The following is a 22755-nucleotide window of genomic DNA, read 5'->3' on the forward strand; positions in this document are numbered from 1 at the left end:
GTGAGCAGAGGGCCCAGGTGAGCAGAGGGCCCAGGTGAGAAGAGGGCCCAGGTGAGCAGAGGGCCCAGGAGAGATTAGCGTCCAGGTGAGCAGAGGGCTGAGGTAGCAGAGGGTCCAGGTGAGCATAGGGTCCCGGTGAGCAGAGGGCCCAGGTGAACAGAGGGCCTAGATGAGCAGAGGGCCCAGGTGAACAGAGAGTCCAGGGTTAGGGGAGTCAGGGAAATTTCAGGCAGGAAAGGTACAAGAGCCGCAAGACCCGGGGTGGCCATTCCGGGAAAGTTTCTACACATCCACCGTGGGAGAGAGAGGCATCAAGACCCCATGGCCCAAAGCGAGGTCCACAATCCATCCACCCTGGGTTCCTCACTCGAACACAGGAAGCAGCGTATGAATGGGAGCTCCAAGGTGATCCTATATCTGCTATAAATGCCCCGTGGAAATCTGAGAGAGCGGGAAAGTATTCAGTATCCGCTGAATGAATAAACAAATGAACGGGCCCAACTGGTAAAGACACTACACACGTGCATGCACACAGGGGCTGTGCACAGCTCAGAGCCCAGGCAGGCGAGAAGGTGAAGTCCTTGCAAACCGTCCGCAGTCCTCCTTCCCTCTCTGGGTGGCGCCCAACCGCCCCTGCCCACCCAGCTGCTGAATAAGATCTAGACCACCTCCTGCCAGTCCTCCCTACAGTTCTGTGAAGGAACCAACTAGATGACACCGTCATCACCATCATCATCCCCGTTCTACACATGAGAAAGCTGGGGCTCAGAGAAGTCAGTGATCTGCCAAAGAGCCCCCAGCCAGATAAACAATAAAGTCAAAACTTAAGCAAGACCTTCCAAGTCAATCCCTGCATCTGCCCATCTGCTGATACTCAACACCGTGCCGGGAGATAATCGGTTACTTGCTGAAGTCCGCGCAGACAGCTGCTGTGAGTAATGCAAGTCTTGACATCCCCAACCCACAGCGCATCGCCGTTAGAGGAACAGTGCCACGTGTTCAAAGGCCGCTGATTAAAGTCCCCACGTCTCCGGGCCTTCCCACCATGATTCAACCGAGGCCAGGAGACCCCAAAGCTGGTGTTCTCCCCCTCAGCCGTCCCAAATGACTAATTACAGCTGAGGAGAGTAGCCACACTAAAGGTGGGCTTTGCTCTTTGTGTTGGGTATAATTTCCTACAGCAATTTATTTCAGGGAACAACAGGCTGGAAAACGAGGCCAGATGTGGTTAATACTCACCGGACCACACGCGTAATTAGCACGTCCACTGCACAGCATGTCAACAGCTCCAGAACCAGTGGACAGCTGACCACAGAGGGCCACACGGGTGTTCAGCAAAACAACACTGGGAGTTATCAGCACAGAAAACACAGGACCTTCAGCTACTGGCAGGCGCGATACACGTGCTGACAGCACCCTCTTGTGGCAGATTTAGGCACTACATCTCCATTCGCAGGCTGGGGCCATTGCAGAGATTGAAGAGGCCATAATAGAAATTGCTGTTGTGTGTGTGCTGTCGAGTTGGTTCTGACTCATAGCGACCCTACAGGATAGAGCAGAACTGCCCCATAGGGTTTCCCAGGCTGTAATCTTTATGGGAGCAGATCACCAGGTCTTTTGTCCCATGGAGCTGCTGGTGGGTTCGAACTGCCGACCTTTTGGTTAGCAGCCGCAAATAATAGCCCTTATTTCTATTTGTATTACAAGAAGCCCTGGTTGCACAATGATTAAGCACTTGGCTGCTAAACCAAGGTTGCCAGTTCGAATCCCCGCAGCAGCTCTGTGGGAGAAAAGGCCTGGTGATCTGCTCCCGTAAATATTACAGCCTAGGAAACCCTATGGGGCAATTCTACTCTGTCCTATAGGGTCACTATGACTCAGAATCGACTCGAAGGCACACAACAACAACAACTCTTTACCAGGTGCCATGCTGTGCACTTTAGCAATGTTACTTCCTTACCCTTCACAGGAACTGAGTGAGGAGGGATTGGCATCCCATTTTAAGCTGAGGAAACCAGGCCAGGCAAGGGAGTAAGCACACAGCTGGAACACAAACCCTTCTGCTGACACCCAGGCCCAGCCACCTTTCCTCCATGAGATGCCACCAGTGACAATGCTGCCTTTCCAGGGTGGGGGTGCATCTGTCCAGGTAGCCCTGTCCCAGCAGGTCACTCAGATCCCACTATGACCACAGAATCTCCGACCTCATCACAGTCAGCTGCCACCTGGCCAATCCCCGCTCTGCATTAAAGTTGTCTTCAGAATCATACGGCGTGTTCCCATTTACACGTGCCTTTCTGTGGGATGGAAATGATGCTGAGTGGAAGAAGCCCGACTCAAGGGGTCCCTGTGGTATGCTTCCATTTCCATAAAGTACCAAAACAGGCACACTTCTAACAGTCAGGACAGGGTGACCCCCGGGGCGGGGGGCTGGGGAGAGGGGGCGCCCGGGGTGTGCTCGAGTTCTGTTTCCTGATCTGATACTGGTTACATAGGAAGTTCAGTTTGTGAGAACTCATCCAGCTGCTGACCGACCCTATGAGCCCTTTCCTACATGTAGGTCTACATCATGGGGGCGGTGCTGGTTCAGCGGTAAAATCCTCACCTTCCATGCAGGAGACCTGGGTTTAGTTCCCAGCCAATGCATCTCATGCGCAGCCACCACCCATCTGTCAGTGGAGCCTTGTGTGTGGCTATGATGCTGAACAGGTCTCAGTGGCTCTTCCAGACCAGGACAGACTAGGAAGAAAGGCCTGGTGATCTACTTCCAAAAATCAGCCAACAAAAACCCTGTGGATCACAACAGTCCAATCACGGGGATGGCGCAGAACCAGGCAGCATTTCAGTCCGTTGTGTGTGGAGTCGCCTGGGCGGGGCCAACTCGACGGCAGCTAGCAACAACATGTACATATCAATTTAAAAAATTTTATAAAGCAATGTTTAAAGAAAATGATGTAGAAAGAAAAAGGATATTCTCATTCATAAGTGAATGTCTTATTTCAAACACCATAGTGAGGTTAGAGAGAAGAGCAGCTTGAAGCCCAGACCTAGATCTGAATCCCACCTCTGCCCCCTGGCTGTGTGAGCTGGGCGCCATACTTGAGCTCCCTGCAGGAGAGGCTAAGGCAAAGCGCCTAGCTTGGAGCCAGACACCTCGGAGGCACCGCCCTTCATGAAGCGGCAGGAAGGGCGCCGGGTCTCCCACCTCCTAACTGGCCATCGCACCTCTGGTGGGACAGAGTCTGCGTTCATCTTTGAACCTCTCTTGACCTCGGTTTTGTCATCTGAAAAATGAGAGGCCTAATTTAGAAGTAGAGTGGTGCAAAGGTTAACACGCTCAGCTGCTGACCGAAAGGTTGGAGGTTCAAGTTCACCCAAAGGCATCTCGGACGAAAAGCCTGGCGATCTACTGCTGCCAAATCAGCCATTGAAAACACCATGGAGCACAGTTCTACTCTGACGCACACAGGATCGCTGTCAGCCGGAGTCGACTTGACGGCAACTGGTTTGGTCTAAATTAGAAATGGCCTTGGAAGGTTTTAAAGCAGAAGCTGCTCTTCAAGCCTTATCTACAGGCAAAAGTGTAGAGACAGAGACATCCGGACCAAAGCAAGGGTACAGCGACAGAACCACCCAGCAGCCACCTCCCCAGCAGCCTGGAGGGGCTCTGTGTGAACCATCCCCTCCCCTCATTGCCCATAAATCATCTCTAAGGTGCCTTCCCAGCTCTGATGCTCAAGAGGGTGGAGGTTCCAATAAGTGCATACCCTTAATTTGTGGTATTATTGTCAAGCATCTCATAAAATGCTGGTGAATACGCCAACTTCTACAGCTCACAAAGTTAACGTTTTTATTAAAGGCAGGGGAGAAATCCCATGGGTGTCTCTTTGCTGAAACTGGATTAACAAAAGAAAATGTGAAATGCTCAGTATCAGCTATAATTAAGGCTGGGCCAACAGTTGCATGATAATTTTATGCATACCCATTTCTTCCATGTCGAAACTCGGCATAAATTTTTTAAGTTATTTTTAAGCACTCTCAAAGTGAGAGCCCCAGACGGTGAAGTAGATTCACATTTAACGTGATAATCAGAGCTGGAAAACATGGCCCTTTCCTTGGGAAAGCACCACAAACGATTTCATATAAACAGAACAACCCCCAGCGCCCCAGGTTCTCTGAGTGATGGTACGCATCCCCCCGCCCCAACCAAAGCAGCTGCGTGGGAGGCTCTGTGGATGCGGAGAGCTCCCTGACATCACGGTCCCGTTTTCAAACTGCCAAAGCGGCTGAATTAGCCACGCACACGTAACTCCGCTCTAAAGTAACCAAGTCTCTGTGAGCATGTCTATGTTAAAAACAAAACATGCAAAATCCTCTTCCCGTTTTACAATGTCTCTGAGGGGAAAACAGCAATGCATGCCACTGCCACCACCAAGCCTCCGAGTTTTGGGGTTTTGCTACTGTTGCTTCATTTTATTTTATTTTGGTTCCTCTGGGTACTTGATCCGCCTTTCACCCTCCTCCTGAAGTAATAGTTTTTTCCAGTTGCCCTCGAAGTCAACTCTGACTCATGGCAACCCCATGTGCGTCGGAGTAGAATTGTGCTCCATAGGGTTTTCAATGGTTGATTTTTCAGAAGCAGATTGCCAGGTCTTTCTTCTCAGGCACCTCCGGATGGACTCGAACCTTCAACCTTTCAGTTAGCAGCCAAGAGCATTAACCATCTGCAGTTTATTTGAGTAAAGCATGAAGGAGAGTGCTGGCTCATAAAAGTTTTGAGAAATGTCACCTGTCCTTCTCCCGACTCCTGCAGTCTTTGTATTGACATTGTACCACCTGGGGAGAGACTGCAAAGTCCTTAGATGCCCTGATTTCATTCAATCCCCTTCTGCTTGGGGAATGTGTTAATTCAACAAATGTGTCATTAGCACATTTTTTAATGGTTTACAGGTAAAGTGTAGCAGGCTCCAAACCAAACCCATTGCCGTCGAATCAATTCCGACTCATAGCAACACTACAGGACAGAGTAGAAATATCCCATAGAGTTTCCAAGAAACAGCTGGTGGTGGATTCGAACTGCTGACCTTTTGGTTAGCAGCCGAGCTCTTAACCACTGCACCACCAGCAGTGAAAACAGTTTGCGCTTGAATGCTAACCTAAAGTTTGGCAGCTGAAAACCACCCAGCAGTACCACGGATGCAGTGTGACTGATTATTTTTGTGTGGCCTTTCTAGCCATGGTCTTATAACTCCAGTGGGACTGTGTGATAGGGTAATTGTGGCCTACCAAGGGGATTGGTCAGCTGTACCCTAAAAGAGAGCCAATTCCAGGGCAGAGAGGAGGGTCCTACCACCACCAAGGAAGAACAGCCAGAAGCGGAGGGTGTGTCCTTTGGACCCGGGATCCCTGTGCTGAGAAGCTCCTGGAGTCAGGAAACTGAGAGAGAGAGCAAGCCGTAACCCTGAAGACGGTTAGAAGCAGTGGCAGCAGAGACCCAGCACCAGGAGATGGCGCAGTGGGCTTCCCGGCCCAGGGAATGAGACAGCTGAGTGCCTCTGGGGAGAAGCCGAGGGCCAGGGAGAGGCGTGCCTGTAAGCACGGCTGTCCTGATGGACGAACTGTATCCTGAGTGTCCCTGAGCCTGAATTGTAACTGTTCTTCCCTAATAAACCTCATAATTGTGAGTATGGTCTGTGAGTTCTCTGTGGTCAGCGTAATGAATTATGAAGCCCAGCAGAGAAGCAGAGAGTGCCGTGGGAGGGACGGCTGGTGTCAGAATTGGTAAAGACAGCGGAGAGAGGAGGCATGTCTGACCTCCACCTCATAGGAATCAGCCTTGGGCTATTGATTTTGGTTCTCCTGCCCCCTTATGAAGTTAGAGGAGGTCAGACACAACCTCCACGCCTCCATTTTTTTATAACAGAAGATAAAGATCTGCTTCCATAAAGATTACAGCCAAGAAAACCCTATGCAGTGGTTCTACTCCAACACATGGGGTTGCCATGAGTCAAAGTCGGCTCGACGACAACTGGTTTGGTTTGGTTTTATATCCAGACTACCACCATTTAAACGTGCAATCAATTTTAAGAAGACTGAGAAATTTTACAGAGCACTCAACTACTAGTCAAAAGGTGGGCAGTTCAAATCTACCCAGCAGCACCTTGGGAGACAGGCCTGGCAATCTGCATCCTAAAGGTCATAGTCTTGAAAACCCTATGGAGCGATTCTACTCTGCCCACATGGGATCGCCATGAGTCGGAATCAGCTAGTCGGCAACTAACAACAATAGCATTTTACACTTTTACACTATTATACACTTCTTTTGCTGCACATCACAATAGGAACTAGCCCCAAATCAAGTACAGGCAGGCCCGTTTAGGAACGAACAACTGGAAGGAACGACTTAGGGACAACTCGTCCTTGCCCTGTAATGTTACATAAATTTGCCCTCACTTTTAAACGTTTGAACCAAACTCTACTGGCAACAAATTCTTCATCACAATCACCTTCGTTTGCTGCGAGTGCAGCTTTTAAATCACTGAAAAGGCTTCAAGCCTTTCTTGCACTAAAGTAAGGCTAAATAAGAACTGGATGCACCTGATCCAACTTAGCTACAAATTCAACTGAAAGACACGGTTAGGACGATCTCGTTCGTAACCCAGGAACTGCCTCACTCTATTTCCAAAACACCAGCAACTTCTTCACCTTAGATCAGAGAAGGGTGGTACTCAGGTGCCCCCCACCACTCCCAGTGAGCAGGGAGAGGGCCCACAGAGTTGGCAAAACCAAGGCAAAGAATTAGGAAACAGAAAATTTGCAAATTAGAGTTCCCATCACACCAGAGACAGAGGAGACAGGGTTGGCAGAGAGGAACATTTTCATTTATTATTACCACAGGCTTAAAAGTCTGCCGTCTGCTCTGGGCTCCCGAGGTCATAATCAAAAAGGATAAAATAAAATTCGAGCCTCGGCAGGGACTGGGGGCAGGATGTGGGCAACATGCAAATTGGACTTCAAGTTTTAAACGTCCGCTTTATTTATTAAGAAAGCCTGAGACTGGGCCCCGTTACAGTGTTCTGAATTTGAAAATTAATTCCGGGAGAAAGAACTGCCCTTTAATATTCAGACAAGCCCAATGTCTTTTCATATTCCAAGCATATTCCTGGAGAGAGCTTTATATTTAAGCAGGAAGAGCTACTGGGGTGAGGAAAATTCTCCACAGCCCCAGCGGCCACCTATCCCCAGCCTACTAAAATTACCATTTTTCCTGATAACTAAAAATATGAAACAAGTATTACATATATTCTCCAAATACCTGGTCTATATAGTACTTATTAAGGAAAAAAAGTAAAAACATTTTAAATTTATGTTCACTAGCCACATAATTCATTCAACTTTTAATGAATGCCTAGTGCATGTCCAAGTCCCTGGGTAGCACAACCAGTTAAATGTTTAGCTGCTAACCAAAAGGTTGGAGCTTCAAATCCACCCAGAGGTGCCTTGGAAGAAAGTCCTGGTGATCTGCTTCTAAAAGATCACAGCCATTAAAAACCCTATCTAACACGGTTCCACTCTGAAACACACGGGGTCGCCAGGAGTCAGAATCGACTCGACGGCAACTGGTAGTCTATGTCCCGTGCTATGCTGGGCACATTTAGAAATGGCTAACATACAGATCCTCCCTTGAAGAACATAAATATTCCGTTTTGTTCATGAGCATAATTCTTCATGACTGTGATTTTATTTGTGGCCTGATGAATGTCACAGCCTCTCACTCTTGGATGGGGTGGCAAAGTGCCTGAGTCCCTCCTGCCTCCCAGCCAGTGTCCAGGCAGATGGGACAGCGCCCACCTGATCCCTCCCCCAAGGATACAGGGGCATCAGGTTCTGGGAACTTCACAAAGTCAAACTGTCCATCTTACCCCTATCAGGCTCCCCTCCCCTCCCCCAGCTCGGGTTGCTTCAGCCTCTGGTGACACTGGCAAGCCCCGTACCTCCCCAGAACAGCGCTCTAGTATCTGAACCAGGCTGTTCGCTGACCCTGGGTCTTCTCTCACACTCTAGGCATTCAGGTCCTCCGGCCATTCTCCCTGGTCCCGGGCCCTCAGGCGCCGTGGGTACCAGTTCCATGCACATGCATGTCACCTAGGGGGCAGTGGACGGCAGTGGACGGCAGAGGAGAGCTCCAGCCGCAGGGGGCAATAGAGAGCAGAGGAGAGCTCCGGCCGCAGGGGGCAGTAGAGGGCAGAGGAGAGCTCCAGCCGCAGGGGGCAGTAGAGGGCAGAGGAGAGCTCCGGCCGCCGGGGCCAGTAGAGGGCACAGCAGAGCTGTGGCCGCAGGGGGCAGTAGAGGGCAGAGCACAGCTTTGGCCACAGGGGGCAGTAGAGGACAGAGCAGAGCTCCAGCCACATGGGCCAGTAGAGGGCAGAGCAGAGCTCCAGCCACAGCGGGCAGGAGAGGGCTGACCAGAGCTCTGGCCGCAGGGGGCAGCGCTCCCAACCCAGGGGGCAGTAGACGGCAGAGCACAGCTTTGGCCACAGGGGGCAGTAGAGGGCAGAGCAGAGATCCCGCCACAGAGCTGGTAACCTTGCTCCCTGGAAAGTCTGCCAGGTAGGGGAGACTGGCAAGTGCCTGCCCTCTGGTTATCATGCTTTTTTTTTTTTTCTTTTTAATTCGGGAACATCACTCTTCATATCTCAACTCCAACTTCACTTTCTCAAAGGGACCTTTCTTAAACTCCCTTCAATATGAATCGAGTGGCCATTTCTCTCTTTCCCCCTTGTATTTGCCTTAGTAGCAATTACTAGAATTTCTAATTGTGTATTTAATGGTGTGTTTATGTGTTTAAACTCCATCTGCCCCAACAGACTGTAAGTTCCAAAAACATCAATATCATTTAATTCAAAAAACAGTTAAAAGTTTTAAAAGATCGATGTTAGAGGTTATACCAGATATTTGCCTATAAAACAGAAAGGTTGCATTTCCTCTGTTGAGAAGACTAAAAAGGTTTCCAGAGTGTTCACCTAAGAGGCCCTGAGAATAAAGTAACTCAAGTCATCTCTAACACATGCTTCCTGACAAAGCATGCAAGACAGTGAGCTGGGGAACAGAGACTGGGCTTGGGCTGGACAGCCCCCGTCCAACCCGGGCCAGGGGAAAGTACTTCTCTGACCCTCTGAATTGTTGTCTATAAAACAGCAATCCATGTAGCACTGGCATGTGGTTTCGAGGCGGAATCATCAAGACCACGAGCCTGGAAAAGAGATGCTCATAACGAACACCAGACCCCAGATGTGGTGGGAGCATTACACCCCCACTGCAACAGGGTGCCATGCTTCAATTCCACAGCTTCCCTTGGGTTTCTACTCCTTCCTGGAAACTTACACCCTTGTGTCATCTCTGTTGCTCCCTGTCCTTTCAAGACCTAGTTAGAAAAGCAGAGTAGGGTTGGATCAATGTCAATTTCTGGTTGTGATATTGTACTACAGTTATGCAAGATGGTACCACTGGGAGAAACTGGGTGCAAGGTACATGGAATCTCTCTATCTTATTTCTTACAACAGCATATGACTCTACAATTATCTCAAAATTAAATTTTTTAAGTCTTCTCGCTGCAACACAAGAAATACATACACTCACACCAAAAATTCACATACTCAAAGAAAGAAATAAAATAAACAAGTACAGGAGAAATAAAAGAATACAAGAGGAAACAAACGAACTGAACCATATTTTAAATGAATAGCATAACTGCTCTGAACCTGGAGGAGAGGGGAGAGCTAACCCAAGTCACTTTGGAAGGTGGTGTTGGCACCGTATGCCCTCAGGCTAAAAAGAAAAAGAGCTCTAATTAAATAATGAACCTTAGATAGTAGGTTTCTTTCTCGCAAAGACATGGTTTAGCAATTCTGAAAAATTATTTTAAGTGTATTCTAGGATTGAGCAAATAATTAATACACTGTGGAGACTGGGAGCCAGTTTTCTTTCTGGCAGAAAAGTGAGTTACAAATGTGGAAAGGGGAGAGGATAGACTAAAACCTGTGGAGTTGGACTGGAATTGGAAGAATCTGTATGAACTCAATGGTGTTAAGACAGAAAGACATGAAAATGAGAGATGGGTGGAGCATTTGTAAACATATACACATGTATTTATTGTGTATATATGTGCATACATCTATCTCCTAGCTGTGTTTACTGAAAGGGCCAAGAAACAATGGCAGCCCAGTAACAATGAGCTCACTTGGTACCCAGACCTTGGTTTCTAAATACCATTCTCACTAAAAGAAACCAGCGTTCCTTGTAGACATATCTGATTCCAGAGCAGGTGCAGGGTAAGTACAAAATGAACCTTGAATATCTTCTTGTGCCAAAAAGCAAGAAAGTGCTCAAAGAAAGAGGAGGCCGGCGTGAAGGGGCTTCAACTGTCCAAATATGGGACCAGTTGCTCAATTTAATTTGCATCAAATTAAATAATGATAAAGCATTATAAACCACTGACTAAAATAAGAATTCAAGAGTCCACACTACTATAAGTAAATGGATAAAAGAGGAAGTACTTACACAGAAAGGCAATCAATAAATGCAGAAGAAATGATGGAATTAGAAACTCATCCTTTAGAACCATCATAATGGTAACTGATTCAGGCAATGATTATCAATGGTTGCTAAAACTAGAGAGTAAAGAGAGTTTGGAGGGGATAAGTACAATATATCTTCATGAGACATTTCATTACAGAGGGGAAAGAGTAATCTTACAGTGAGGAAATGACAGACATCCTTCTAAGGTACCATCTCCCCTGCAACAAGACAAATCAGGCTCATGTGCCTCCAGATATTGATGCGCTGAGAATCCAGGGTCACGACATTGGTATTCCTGCCAAAAATGCAGAATCTGAATCTAATCATGAGGGGACACCACAGAAAGCCAAAGGGAGGGATATTCTACAAAATAGCTAACCATCCTCTTCAACAAACAGATGCAACACTGGAAGTACTCACTTATCTGTGCCCAGAAATTTGGAATACAGCTACCTAGCCAACCAACTGGAAGAGAGTCATATTCGTGCCCATTCCAAAAAAGGTGACCAGCAAAATGCAGAAATTTTCTAGCAATATCATTAATATCACATGCAGGTAAAATTTTGCTGAAGATAATTAAAAAATGGTTGCAGCCACGCATCAACAGGGAACTGTCAAAAATTCAAGCCGGATTCAGAAGAGATCGTGGAACCAGGGATATCAGTGCTGACGTCAGATGGATCCTGGCTAAAAGCAGAGAATACCAGAAAGATGTTTACCTGTGCTTTATTGACTAAGCAAAGGCATTCAACTGTGTGGATCATAACAAATTATGAATAACATTGCAAAGAATGGAAATTCCAGAACACTTAATTATGCTCATGAGGAACCAGTACATAGACCAAGAGGCAGTTGTTCGAACAGAACAAGCGGATATTGTGTCATTTAAAGTCAAGAAAGGTGTGTGTCAGGGTTGTATCCTTTCACCATACTTATTCAATCTGTATGCTGAGCAAATAATCCGAGAAACTGTACTATATGAAGAAGAATGGGGCATCAGGATTGGAGGAAGACTCATTAACAACCTGCGATATGCAGATGACACAACTTGCTTGAAGAGGACTTGAAGCACTTACTGATGAAGATCAAAGACCACTGCCTTCAGTATGGAGTGCATCTCAACATAACGAAAACAAAAATCCTCACAACTGGACCAATAAGCAACATCATAAGAAACGGAGAAAAGACTGTAGTTGTCAAGGATTTCATTTTACTCAGATCCACAATCAACACCCATGGAAGCAGTAGTCAAGAAATCAAATGATGCATTGTATTGGGCAAATCTGCTGCAAAAGATCTCTTTACAGTGTTGAAAAGCAAAGATGTCACCTTGAGGACTAGAGTGACCCAAGCCATGGTATTTTTCAATCACCTCATATGCACGCAAAAGCTGACTAATGAATAAGGACGACTGAAGAATTGATGCCTTTGAATTATGATGTTGATGAAGAATATTGAATATTCTATGGACTGCCAGAAGAACAAACAAAACTATCCTGGAATAAGTACAGCCAGAAGAAGCGAGGATGGTGAGACTCCATCTCACATACTTTGGACATGTTATCAGGAGACACTGGGCCCTGGAGAAGAACATCACGCTTCTTAAAGCAGAGAGTCAGTGAAAAAGAGGAAGACTCTCAATGAGATGGACTGACACAGAGGCTGTAACAATGCGCGCAAACATAGCAACAATTGTGAGGATGGCACAGGACTGGAAAGTGTTTCGTTCTGTTGTACAGAGGGTCACTTTGAGTCGGAACTGATTCGACAGCACCTAACAACAACAAGGAAACTTTATAACTGAATACAATGCATGACTCAGTATCTTCTTTTGCTATAAAAGACACTAGTGGGATAACTGGTGTCCTGGATTGAATTGTGTCCCCCAAAAAATGTGCATATCAACTTGGCTAGGTCATGATTCCCAGTATTGTATGACTGTCTACCATTTTATCATCTGATGTGATTTCCCTATGTGTTGTAAACTCTATCACTATGATGTAATAAGATGGATTCGCGGCAGTTATACTGATGAAGTCTACAAGATTAGGTAGTGTCTTAAGCCAATCTCTTTTGAAATATAAAAGACACAAGTGAGCAGAGACACATGGGAACCTCATACTACCAAGAAAGCAGTGCCAGGAGCAGACGGTGTCCTTTGGACCTGAGGTTCCTGTGCAGAGAAGCTTCCAAACCAAGGGAAGACTGATGACACGGACCTTCCTCCAGAGCTGACAGACAAAGCGTTCCCTTGGAGCTGACCCTAAATTTGGACTTGTAGCCTACTGGACTGTGAGAGAATAAAATTCTCTTTGTTGAAGCTATCGACTTGTGGTATTTCTGTTATAGCAGCACTAGATGACTAAGATAACTGGTGAAACTTGAATAATAGTATTGCATAGATGTTATTTTCCATTTGGCAACTGTAATGTGGTTATGTAAGAAGCCCTGGCGGCACAATGGTTAAGCGCTCGGCTGCTAACCAAAAGGTCAGCAGTTCGAACCCACCCAGAGGCTCCGTGGGAGAAAAGATCTGGTAATCTGCTCCTGTAAGGATTACAGCCTAGGAAACCTATGGGACAGTTCTACTTCGTCACATTGGGTTGCTATAAGTTGAAATTGACTTAATGGCACCTAACAACAACAATGTGGTTATGTAAGAGAATGTCCTGGTTTTTAGGAAATACACTGATAATATTTAGGGGTGGGGAATATGTCTCCAACTTATTCTCATATGATTCAGAGAAAGACAGATGATAGACAGACATATAGGTAGATAGATAGACTGACAGATTGAGCGATAGACTGATAGATCGATAGACTGATAGATCAATAGAGATGGGGATAAAGCAACATGGTCAAATATTAACATTTGGAGACTCTGGATGAAGGGTACCTGGGAATTTTTTGTACTGTTCTTGCAACTTTTCTGTAAATCTAAAATTATGTCAAAGTAAAGTTAAAAGAAAAAAAATTCTGTAGGTTCAATATACTTTGTTCAGTAGCTGGGAGTCTCAGTAAGGTGTCAACATAACACGCTGTATTCCACCATCACTGTGACTCATTCACCTCTCTCCCTCCCATCACTGGTTCTCCCTCTACCTCTTAGAAGTTTGCAGAAGCTCCAGATCCATCCCCTTGTATTTACAGGAGAGTCCCTGAGTGATGCAAATGGTTAACCCGCTCAGTTAGCCTTTCCCCCGTGGAGTGCCTGGTGGGTTCGAACTGCTGACCTTTCTGTTAGCAGGCGAATGCTTAACCACTGCACCACCAGGACTCCTTCGCAACTGGTTTACTGGTTTTTATTTACAGAAACTTCAGCTCTCCCAAGCTCCTGCATTTGAATGCTCAAACTAAGATGTTGCTCAAAGAACAAAAGGCTTACTTGTAACAGAAGCTTCTCTCCCTGGGAGGCATTTGGGATATTAAATTTAAAAAGAAAAAATAAGTTATCACTACAGCTATTAGTATAATTAAAATTCACCTCAAGCCTTCTCCATTATATATCTGAGGTTTAAAAAAATCTGGAATATAAGTTCTCAAAAGACTTTTCTAGAGTGCAATATGTCTGACAATAAAGTCACTGAGAATGGCTGAATATAGGGAGGATTCTCACGCCAACAGCACCCTAGAAGAAACACTATCAGTATGGTCTTCACGCCACAAACTAACAGGCTTTCGGGTTTCAGGTGAGGTACCCGGGCAGGAGAACCAGGGAGACCAGGACCTGGGCAGCAGCGAAGGCTGGATGGGGGTCCCAGCCCTCACTTCCAGGCACAGCCTGCCAGCTGCCCAACTGTGTGAGATCACTCCACACTGGGCCTCTGAGTCCATAATGTGGGCGATGTCAGGTCCATGGGGATAGGACTGCCTCCATGTCCCTCACCACCACATCCCCAGCACCTAGTACACCGTCTGGCACAGGAAGATCTTCAAACATGATTATGAATTACTAAGCTCTAAGATCCCTTCCCAAACAGATATTCTGGGCACAGATGGTTTGTGCTTGACTACTATCCTAAAGGTTGGCAGTTTGAACCCACCCAACAGTACCACAGAAGAAAAGCCTGGCGATCTGCTTCCATAAAGATTACAGCCAAGAAAACCATATAGAGCAGTTCTACACTGACACATATGGGGTCACCGTGAATTGGAATTAACTTCACAGCAACAGATTTTTTTGTTTGTTTCTTATGGGACTTGGCTTCTACTCTAGCTCAGTCACTGGTTATGTAATCTTGAGCGCGTCACTTGACCCCTCTGGGTTTCCACTTCTCTGAAAGGAAAGAGTTGTTTTTCTGAGTGGCCCTCTAAGCCTCTCCCAGCCCTGAAACTCTGGGGTTCTCAGTTCTCCTTCTCCAGCTAATATTGCCATGGCCCTTGACACACAGTCCCTGCCACCGCTGGTGTTGGTGTGAAGGGAAATGGCTGTGCTGTCCCTGGCGTGGAAGTCTGAGGAAACCACACAGCCCAGCCCTTCCCTGACAGCAGTGGCTTACTAGAAACTACGGAACTACAAGATTTCAACTATGTCTAAGAGAAGGTCTAGAAGGAGGCCCAACATGGGCCTCACCACCGGGTCCCGACCCAGGGTGACCACTCAGCTCCTTGTGACCAAGCCCTCCCCTGAGAGGCATCTCAGTGACTTTGGCATTAGAGGAACCAGCCTGAGCTTCTGTTTCCTCCTGTGTAAAGCGGAGATGATAAGACCACCTCGCAGGGCTTTTGTGAAGATTAAACTAAATAACAATGTGAGGCCCCTGGCAGGGCAGGTCTACAGAGATGACAGGTGTTATTACCAGGCCCCACCGTATTCCCCCTGCGACCGCTTGATCTCATAAAGGATCAGGCCATTGCATCATGCATTATTATTTATTATTACAAATTCCTTTTATTATTCCATTTACTTCTTAAAGGTGCTACTGAAAATTATAATATTCTCAGAGGAGGAAGGTAAAGCTGAAAGAGGGAGAACGGAGTGGAAGGAAGGGAGAGGGCAAGAGGAAGGAAGGACAGGATGAGGAAGGAAGGACCAGATGTTGGGGGGAAGAGGAAAGTAGCCTGCCACGTGCCCGGTGTGTCCCAAACCTCCTCTATGGAACCGTACCACCGTGGGCTCAGTAGGTCGATAGAGACCATTTCTGCACGGGAGGTGACTTAGTGCCATGGCAACATCACACAGCTGCTGAAGGGCAGGATCGGGGCTTCATGCCAGCTCTTCCAGTGCCAATGTCCCTGCTCCCTGCATTACCTGAGTCTTGGTTCCCTGCCTATAACCCGAGGTGAGGAGTGCCTGAGGTGAGGTTCACTGCTGGTCAGGACAGAGTCCCAGAGTCCCTAGTGTCCCCAGCCTCTCGATGGCCCAAGGAAGTCCAAGGCCCTCCTGAGGCTTGGAGGCAGGTGACATTCAGCCCCAGGAGCTCAGTCTCCAGGAAGGGTCTTCCGAGGTGCAGGCAGAACCTGGCAAGCCCCACACCAACCACCTGGCCCAACTCAGGAATAAAAACAGGAGGCAGAATTCAAAAGGGGCTTCTTGCCACCACCACAGGAGGGAACTGAAAACTGAAGACCAGGGCTGCCTACAGTAACCCTAGATCTACCTGTCCGTGTGCCTGTTACATTCATCATTCCCCTCTTTCCCTAACAACAAGCATTAGATGGAAGGCTTGCTGGTCTCTAAGGTAAAACTCCCTCAATCACTAGTCCCCTGCACCTTTCCTCATAACTTTGTCTCCACTCCACAGCTACAGCCAAGGATGAGTATCATCAACCCACAACTGCACCACTATGCCGCCTCCTGACTGTCTCTCTCCCACCTGCATTTTTGCCCCTCCAAAACTCACCTCCTACTTTCTCTTTATAACTGTAAAAACTGCTACAAAACTACAATAATCAGGACAATGTGATACTGGTGAAGGATAGCCAAACAGATCGATGGGACAGACCAGAGAGCCCAGAAATGGGCTCACACAGGACTTTCAACAACAGGGCCAAAGGAATTCGAAGGAGAAAGGAAAGTATTTTCAACAAACAAGGCTGGAAAAACTGGACATTCACATGAAGGGAAACAAAACAAAACAAAAACCTCAACCCCTACCTCACACCATACACAGAAACTAAATTAAGATAGATCGTAGGCCTAAACCTAAAAGCAAAAAGTATAAAAACAACATTACCATCAAGTTGATTCTGACTCAAAACAAAACAAAAAACCTAGGCGAATGTCTTCATGACTGTAAGGTAGGAAAAGATTTCTTAGGTCACAAAAAGCACTACCCAAAAAAGCAAAATATATTAAAAAAAAAAAAAAAAGAGGAAGAAAGCAGAGACTGGGAGAAAAATATTCGCAACACATATATATGGCAAAAGACTTGTATCCAGAATATATAGAGAACTCCTACAACTCAATAGCAAAAAGAGAAGCAATCCAATTTTAAAAATAAGATAAAAGGCCACCAAAAAAATTAAAATTAAACAAACTCTGTCCCATCTTTGTATCCACAAACGCTTACAAGCAGTAAGCAGGTGACAATGAACGGAACTGGTCCTGGGTTGGGTAGGGACAATTAACATTTCCTGAGTGGTGCACAGGGCACCTTACTGTACATCCTCAGAGGCCAGAGCACCCGTTCTTTCCACCCTCAGAAATGTTCCAGCCCTCAAAGCTAATGCCTGCCCTTGAGAAATTCCAAAGACAGTGAAAGTTGAACAGAGTAAACAGCTGAAAACAGAAGGAAAACTTAACTCTAGGCTAAATCCCTTCTACATAATTAAATCAACCCTTGTAGGTGGGTAGGTTTTCTGAGGGGGCACACATGAAACTCCCTATAAAAGGAAATGCAATCAAGGAGAGACTTTTTCATACATCTAATCCTTGACTGCCCTTGCCCTAGGCAGAAATTTAATTCTACGTAAGGATAGCAATCTTTGAAAAGTGGTTATGTAAATTATAAGGTATGAGAAAAAAAGAGACAGGAAGCATTTCACCAGAGGCCAATGAGAAGCTGGCTGAGAAGAAAGCAATGCATTAATAAATTTACAACTATGACTATATCAACTGTTTTTCCACCTAAAACCTGTACCTTCCCAACCACATGCAACTCCCTCTCATTATCACTTATTGTACTGCCTCTCTGAAATTAACCTCACAACCAAACAAAATAGGACACTCTTTTCAGAAGTTACCTACTAAATGCTTCATAACGTGATCTTTTCTCATTTGTTACAGCTGGCAATTGAAAAGAAACGACAACAGACGCGCCCAGGACATTTTTTTAAAACAGTGAGTAAATTCCAGAAGAGGAGAGGTGCAAAGTTCATTCTATGTCTCAGCAGTGGCAGAATGACATCAGGAGGGCAGACACCAAATCAATAAGAAGTTATTTTTTACAAAGGCATGCCCAGCACAGCTCAGGGGTCCCAGCCCACTGCTCTGGCTTTGTGCCAGCTCCGTCACTCCACTAAACCCACAGGTACCTCTGCCACAACCGTTCTAATACTCCTGGAATCCAGATTTCTGGGCCCATGGAGTTGGGGTGACCTACCCAGACCACTTGTCCTTAGGTGTCTGTTATGGATTGAATTGTGTCCTCCCAAAATACGTATCAACTTGGCTAGGCCATGATTCCCAGTATTGTGTGGTTGTCCTCCTTTTTGTGATCTGATGTAATTATCCTATGTGTTGTAAATCCTAACTTCTATGATATTAACAAGGCAGGATCAAAGGCACTTATATTAATGAGGCGGGACACAATCTAGAGGATTAGGTTGTACTTGGGTCGATCTCTTTTGAGATATAAAAGACAGAAGGGAGCAGAGAGGAGGGGGATCTTATACCACCAAGAAAGAAGAGCCAGGAGAATAGTGCACCCTTTGGACCCAAGCTCCCTGTGCTGAGAAGCTCCTAGAACAGGGGACGATTGATGACAAGGACCTTCCCCCAGAGCTGACAGAGAGAGAAAGCCTTCCCCTAGAGCTGGCACCCTGAATTCGGACTTCTAGCCTCCTAAACTGTGAGAGAATAAATTTGTTAGAGCTGTCCACTTGTGGTATTTCTGCTATAGGAGCACTAGATAACTAAGACAGTGTCCCTTTGAACCTTGAGCCTTGAAATAAACCAGTTTTCTAAAGTCACCTTTAAGTCAAACAATAGCCTAGTAAGCAGCTTAGTGGAAATCTTTTTGCCTTAGGCATTGGGCTTTGGAAAAGCATCTATATTTGGTTTTCAGAAACAGGAACTCCAGGGTTTGACTGGAAGCTGTGTTTTAGGGTAAATTATTATTATATACTGCTCTGTCCCCTCCCCATTTCCATGGCACTGCAGAGAAGATGTGGTATAAGAATTCTGGAAGTTCTTCTCATCTTTGGAACATTTTTGACTCTCTAGTCAAAATGTTACCCTGATTTGCAAATAGTATATTAAATAAACTTCAATCCATTTCTATAATTGGCTTAATATGATTTTTATTTTAATAGCCCGCACTGCTTTTTACCTCTGTCAAGAAAGGTGCCTCTTGCGGGGGAGGGGGGAGTAGGTTGGGGAACAGTGGTGACACAAAACAGCCACCAAAGGTAAGCTCAGGAGGGCATGGACCTCCCTGTCTTCTCCACCCCTCGACACGGGGCACACTCACTACAGATGTTTCCATGGAGGAAACGGTAGACTGAGAGAGATGAAACTGGAGAGGGACAGTTGTGGAGGGTAAGCCCCAAGGACTACATGACATATGCATTTCAGAAAGGATGGCACGCCAGCAGTATTCTAAGGGATGGAGGTATGAGTCAGGCAGGCATGCAGGAGTTTGGATTTTCTTCCACAAGTGGAAGAAACTGGCCTAAAGCCTTAGTTCTGCCATTGTAAAACTACATGATGTTGACTTCTCTGAACTTTGTTCCTCATGAGTCCATTCCAACTCACAGCGACACTACAGGACAAAGCAGGAGTGGCTGGTGGATTTGAACTGTTGACCTTTTGGTTAGGAGTTGAGCTCTTAACCACTGAGTCACCGGGGCTCCCTCATCAGTAAATGACCTACTAATTAGAGTCTTGAGAACTAAGCAGCAAAAGGTGTGCAGCGCCCAAGCGTGGGTGCTCCTGTTAGAGATGAGGGGCCCACAGCTCAAGGTTAAGTGACTTGTGCCTGTGGTAAGTGGAACGTCCATCAGACTCTTCAGATTCAGGTACTCTGAGGGTCCAGCCGACAGAATGGTTGCTTCTGGCTGGGAACTCAGAGACATCTGCCTGGAGGAGGTGGCATCTGAGTTTACGGGGTGAGTAACAACACTGCAGAGCTGGGCGGCTAGCAGAAGTTAAATTGTACCATATCACAGCACGTTACATGATTACCACAACAATGATAATCCCTGTGTTTATAGCTCCGTTTATAGAAGCCCTGGTGTACAACACACCCATCTGCTCTGCAGGAGAAAAACCTACCTGGTGATCTGCTTCCATAAAGATTGCTGTTGTTGTGTGCCAAAGACAAAACCCTATGGAGCAGTTTTACTGTGCCACATGGGGTCGCTATGTATCGACAGCACCCAACAACAACATAGGACACAAGGGGTCCCTGGGTGGTACAAGCAGGTCTAAGAACCCATCCAGCAGCACCACAGAAGAAAGGCCTCGCAATCTACTTCCATAAAGATTACAGCCAAGTTCCACTTAGTAACACTGGGAGTCGCCATGAATCGGAACTGACTTGATCGCAATGGGTTTGGTTTGGTTTTTGGTTACAGGACACAAAGAAACGTTTCCTTCACCAGCTCAATTGAGCCCTGACCCTTCACGACATCCTGACAAGTACGTTGGTCTAATAATTAAAGAAACTACCCTTTTCGCAGATGACAAAACTGAGGCCAGGCAGGAAGAGGTTCCGCCAAAGGTCCACTCAACCAGCGTTAGCACCACGGGGATTCGAACCTCCCGCCCCCAGGACACCAACGCTCCGTCGCTGGTGCGCTCCCCAGCCGTTGCCCTAGAAACGACATCCCCTGCGCACGCGCAGCACTGCTTTTCGCGTCGCGCACTCTCTCTCGCTCGTTCGTTACTTTTTTTTTTTTTAACAAAAACCCAAGGCGGCAGGATACCGCTAGCAACTCTCGAAGGACGCCGCAACGTTCGCTCTCCGCCCTGGGCCAAGGATCCCTCCGCCGTTCGGCGGCCTGCGCGCTTCTTCCCGACTCCACGCTCGAAACGGCTTCCCGCGCTGCGCCGCGCCCCACCCCCACCCCACCCCAACCCCCAGCCCGGCTCACCTGCCTCCTGCGTCTCCATGGCAACGCCCCCACCGCAGAGGAAAAAAAAGCCTCGGGCTCTTCCGGGCCCCGTCCTGTGCCGACCGAGAAGGCGGGGTGACCCGCTGATGCTTCGCTTTTTATTTTTATTTTTTTAAGAAAAGAGCCGGCGAGCTTATGGCGAATCTGCGGCATCCAACATGGCGGATGGAGTCGTCGCCCTCCTCCCTACGGGGCGCTGACGCCGACGTAGTGAACGTCAGTTTCGGATGACCCTCCCCCAGCGCCTCGCAAGGCCTCTCTGGGCCGGGCTACTGCGCATGCTCATGTCCTGTAGCCGCGCTTTTTATTCCGCTCCGGGGATCCGCTGTTCCGCGTTTTGGGCTCTCCCGGGCCACCGGGAGACCTGGAGTACGGATCGCAGGATTGAGAGACGTCCCAGTTCCGCCCGGAGCCTCATCCTCCAGCCCGCGCTGGGAGCCACCTATTCTGGACCCTCCGGGACGGGACGTGGGAGCAGCGTCCAGGGTTCCAGTCCCCGGCCTGCCCTGGGCCAGCGGTTTGACTTTCCCTGGCCTCGGTGAACTAACTTGTGAGCCGGGGTCGTTACAACTTGCCTCCATCCCCACGTTCTGTGTTGCGGCGTTTCTTGGAGAGCGAGGTGCTCTCCGTTGGGGCCCCCATTTGATTTAAGTTGGTAGAGACAGAATTAAACATCCTGGAGTCACATCGTGAGAGGTGCTCCCTTCTCTTGGCGTCTTTCTGTCTTTGCAGAAAGTCTCAGTTGAGTGTGAGTGAGCACGCCTCTAACACCTGCTTATTTCCCGAATCCTGCCCAGAGCTTCAGCGGCGACTACGCTTGAAATTCGGTGACTCGTTTTCCTTTTGGACGTTAAGCTGTGTGTCACTAGCTTCAGATCAGATGACGCCTCAAAGGGGGCCGTCCCCGACCACCCCACCTGGAGTGATCTTCCTGTGTCACTTTGTTTTCTACAGGGTGTCTGTTACCATCTGAACTTAATTCATCTCAATTGCTTAATTCTGGCTGTCTGCTCCCCCCTTTAGCCCCAGAACCTAGAACTGAGCCTGACACAATTATTTGTCGAATAAATTAATGTTTGTGTTTCCTGTGGGATTTCTATTTTTTTTTTTTTTTCAGGTTACCTTCTTTTTATAGCAAATGATAATGATTTTTTTCATTTTTGGTAGTAATACAAAGTTTTCTTGTCAAACTTATTTACATTTTTAAAAGTAAGTCAATTTAAAGCAAATGGTACAAATGGTGCAGGGACATGGCAAAAAAAATTGTAAAGGTGCACTTTGAGTTACTGAAGTTTGGGAAACACTGTTTTTATGGTTCCCCTGAAATGCTAGTCTTCACCTATATGTGTCTTTTCCTGGAATAACCCCCCGCCTTAGGAATCCCTGGGTTGTAAATTAACTTGCTGGGCTGCTAATCAAAAGGTTTGAGATTCAAGCCCACCCAAAAGCACCTCAAAAGAAAGGCCTGGAGATCTGCTTCCAAAAAACCAGCCACTGAAAACACTAGAGCACAGTTCTACTCTGATACACATGAGTCAGAGTCTACGTGACAGGAGCTAGTTTTGGTTCCTGCTCAGCATGATGAAATTTTCCTTCAAAACAACCTTGAAGCCAGAGCTTGTGTGTTCTGGGTCATACTCACCTTGCACTATTCCCCACCCAGAGTTACATTTATTTATTTGCCCAGTCTTCTTCCTCACTAGACCATAAGCTTCTTGGCGCGGAGACTAGATAGGTCTTTTTCGTCTTCACTTTTTAGAGTCTGTATCATAGTAACGTTACTGAGTGAGCACAATTGTTCCCATTGTTACTTATTTTTCAGTACAAAATCCCATGGGCCTGGGGCTTTGAGATGGCTCATCTGATTTCTTAGAAGGCTTTTTGCCTTGCTCCTTAATC

At 46.9% G+C, this 22755-nt stretch overlaps 1 protein-coding gene across 1 annotated transcript in view; it reads right to left on the reverse strand.

Annotated features, from left to right (window-relative positions):
- Positions 1 to 21884, reverse strand: part of ZFAT (zinc finger and AT-hook domain containing) — a 221731-nt gene extending 199847 nt beyond the window's left edge. Inside the window, exon 1 of the mRNA XM_004373020.2 lies at positions 20836 to 21884. Within this exon, the coding sequence (XP_004373077.1) occupies positions 20836 to 20854 (19 nt within the window). The 5' untranslated portion in view covers positions 20855 to 21884. The remainder of the gene's footprint in view (positions 1 to 20835) is intronic.
- Positions 21885 to 22755: the final 871 nt, after the last annotated feature.

Source organism: Trichechus manatus, unplaced genomic scaffold (assembly GCF_000243295.1).
Source record: "Trichechus manatus latirostris isolate Lorelei unplaced genomic scaffold, TriManLat1.0 scaffold00022, whole genome shotgun sequence".
NCBI classification, from domain to species: Eukaryota; Metazoa; Chordata; class Mammalia; order Sirenia; family Trichechidae; genus Trichechus; species Trichechus manatus.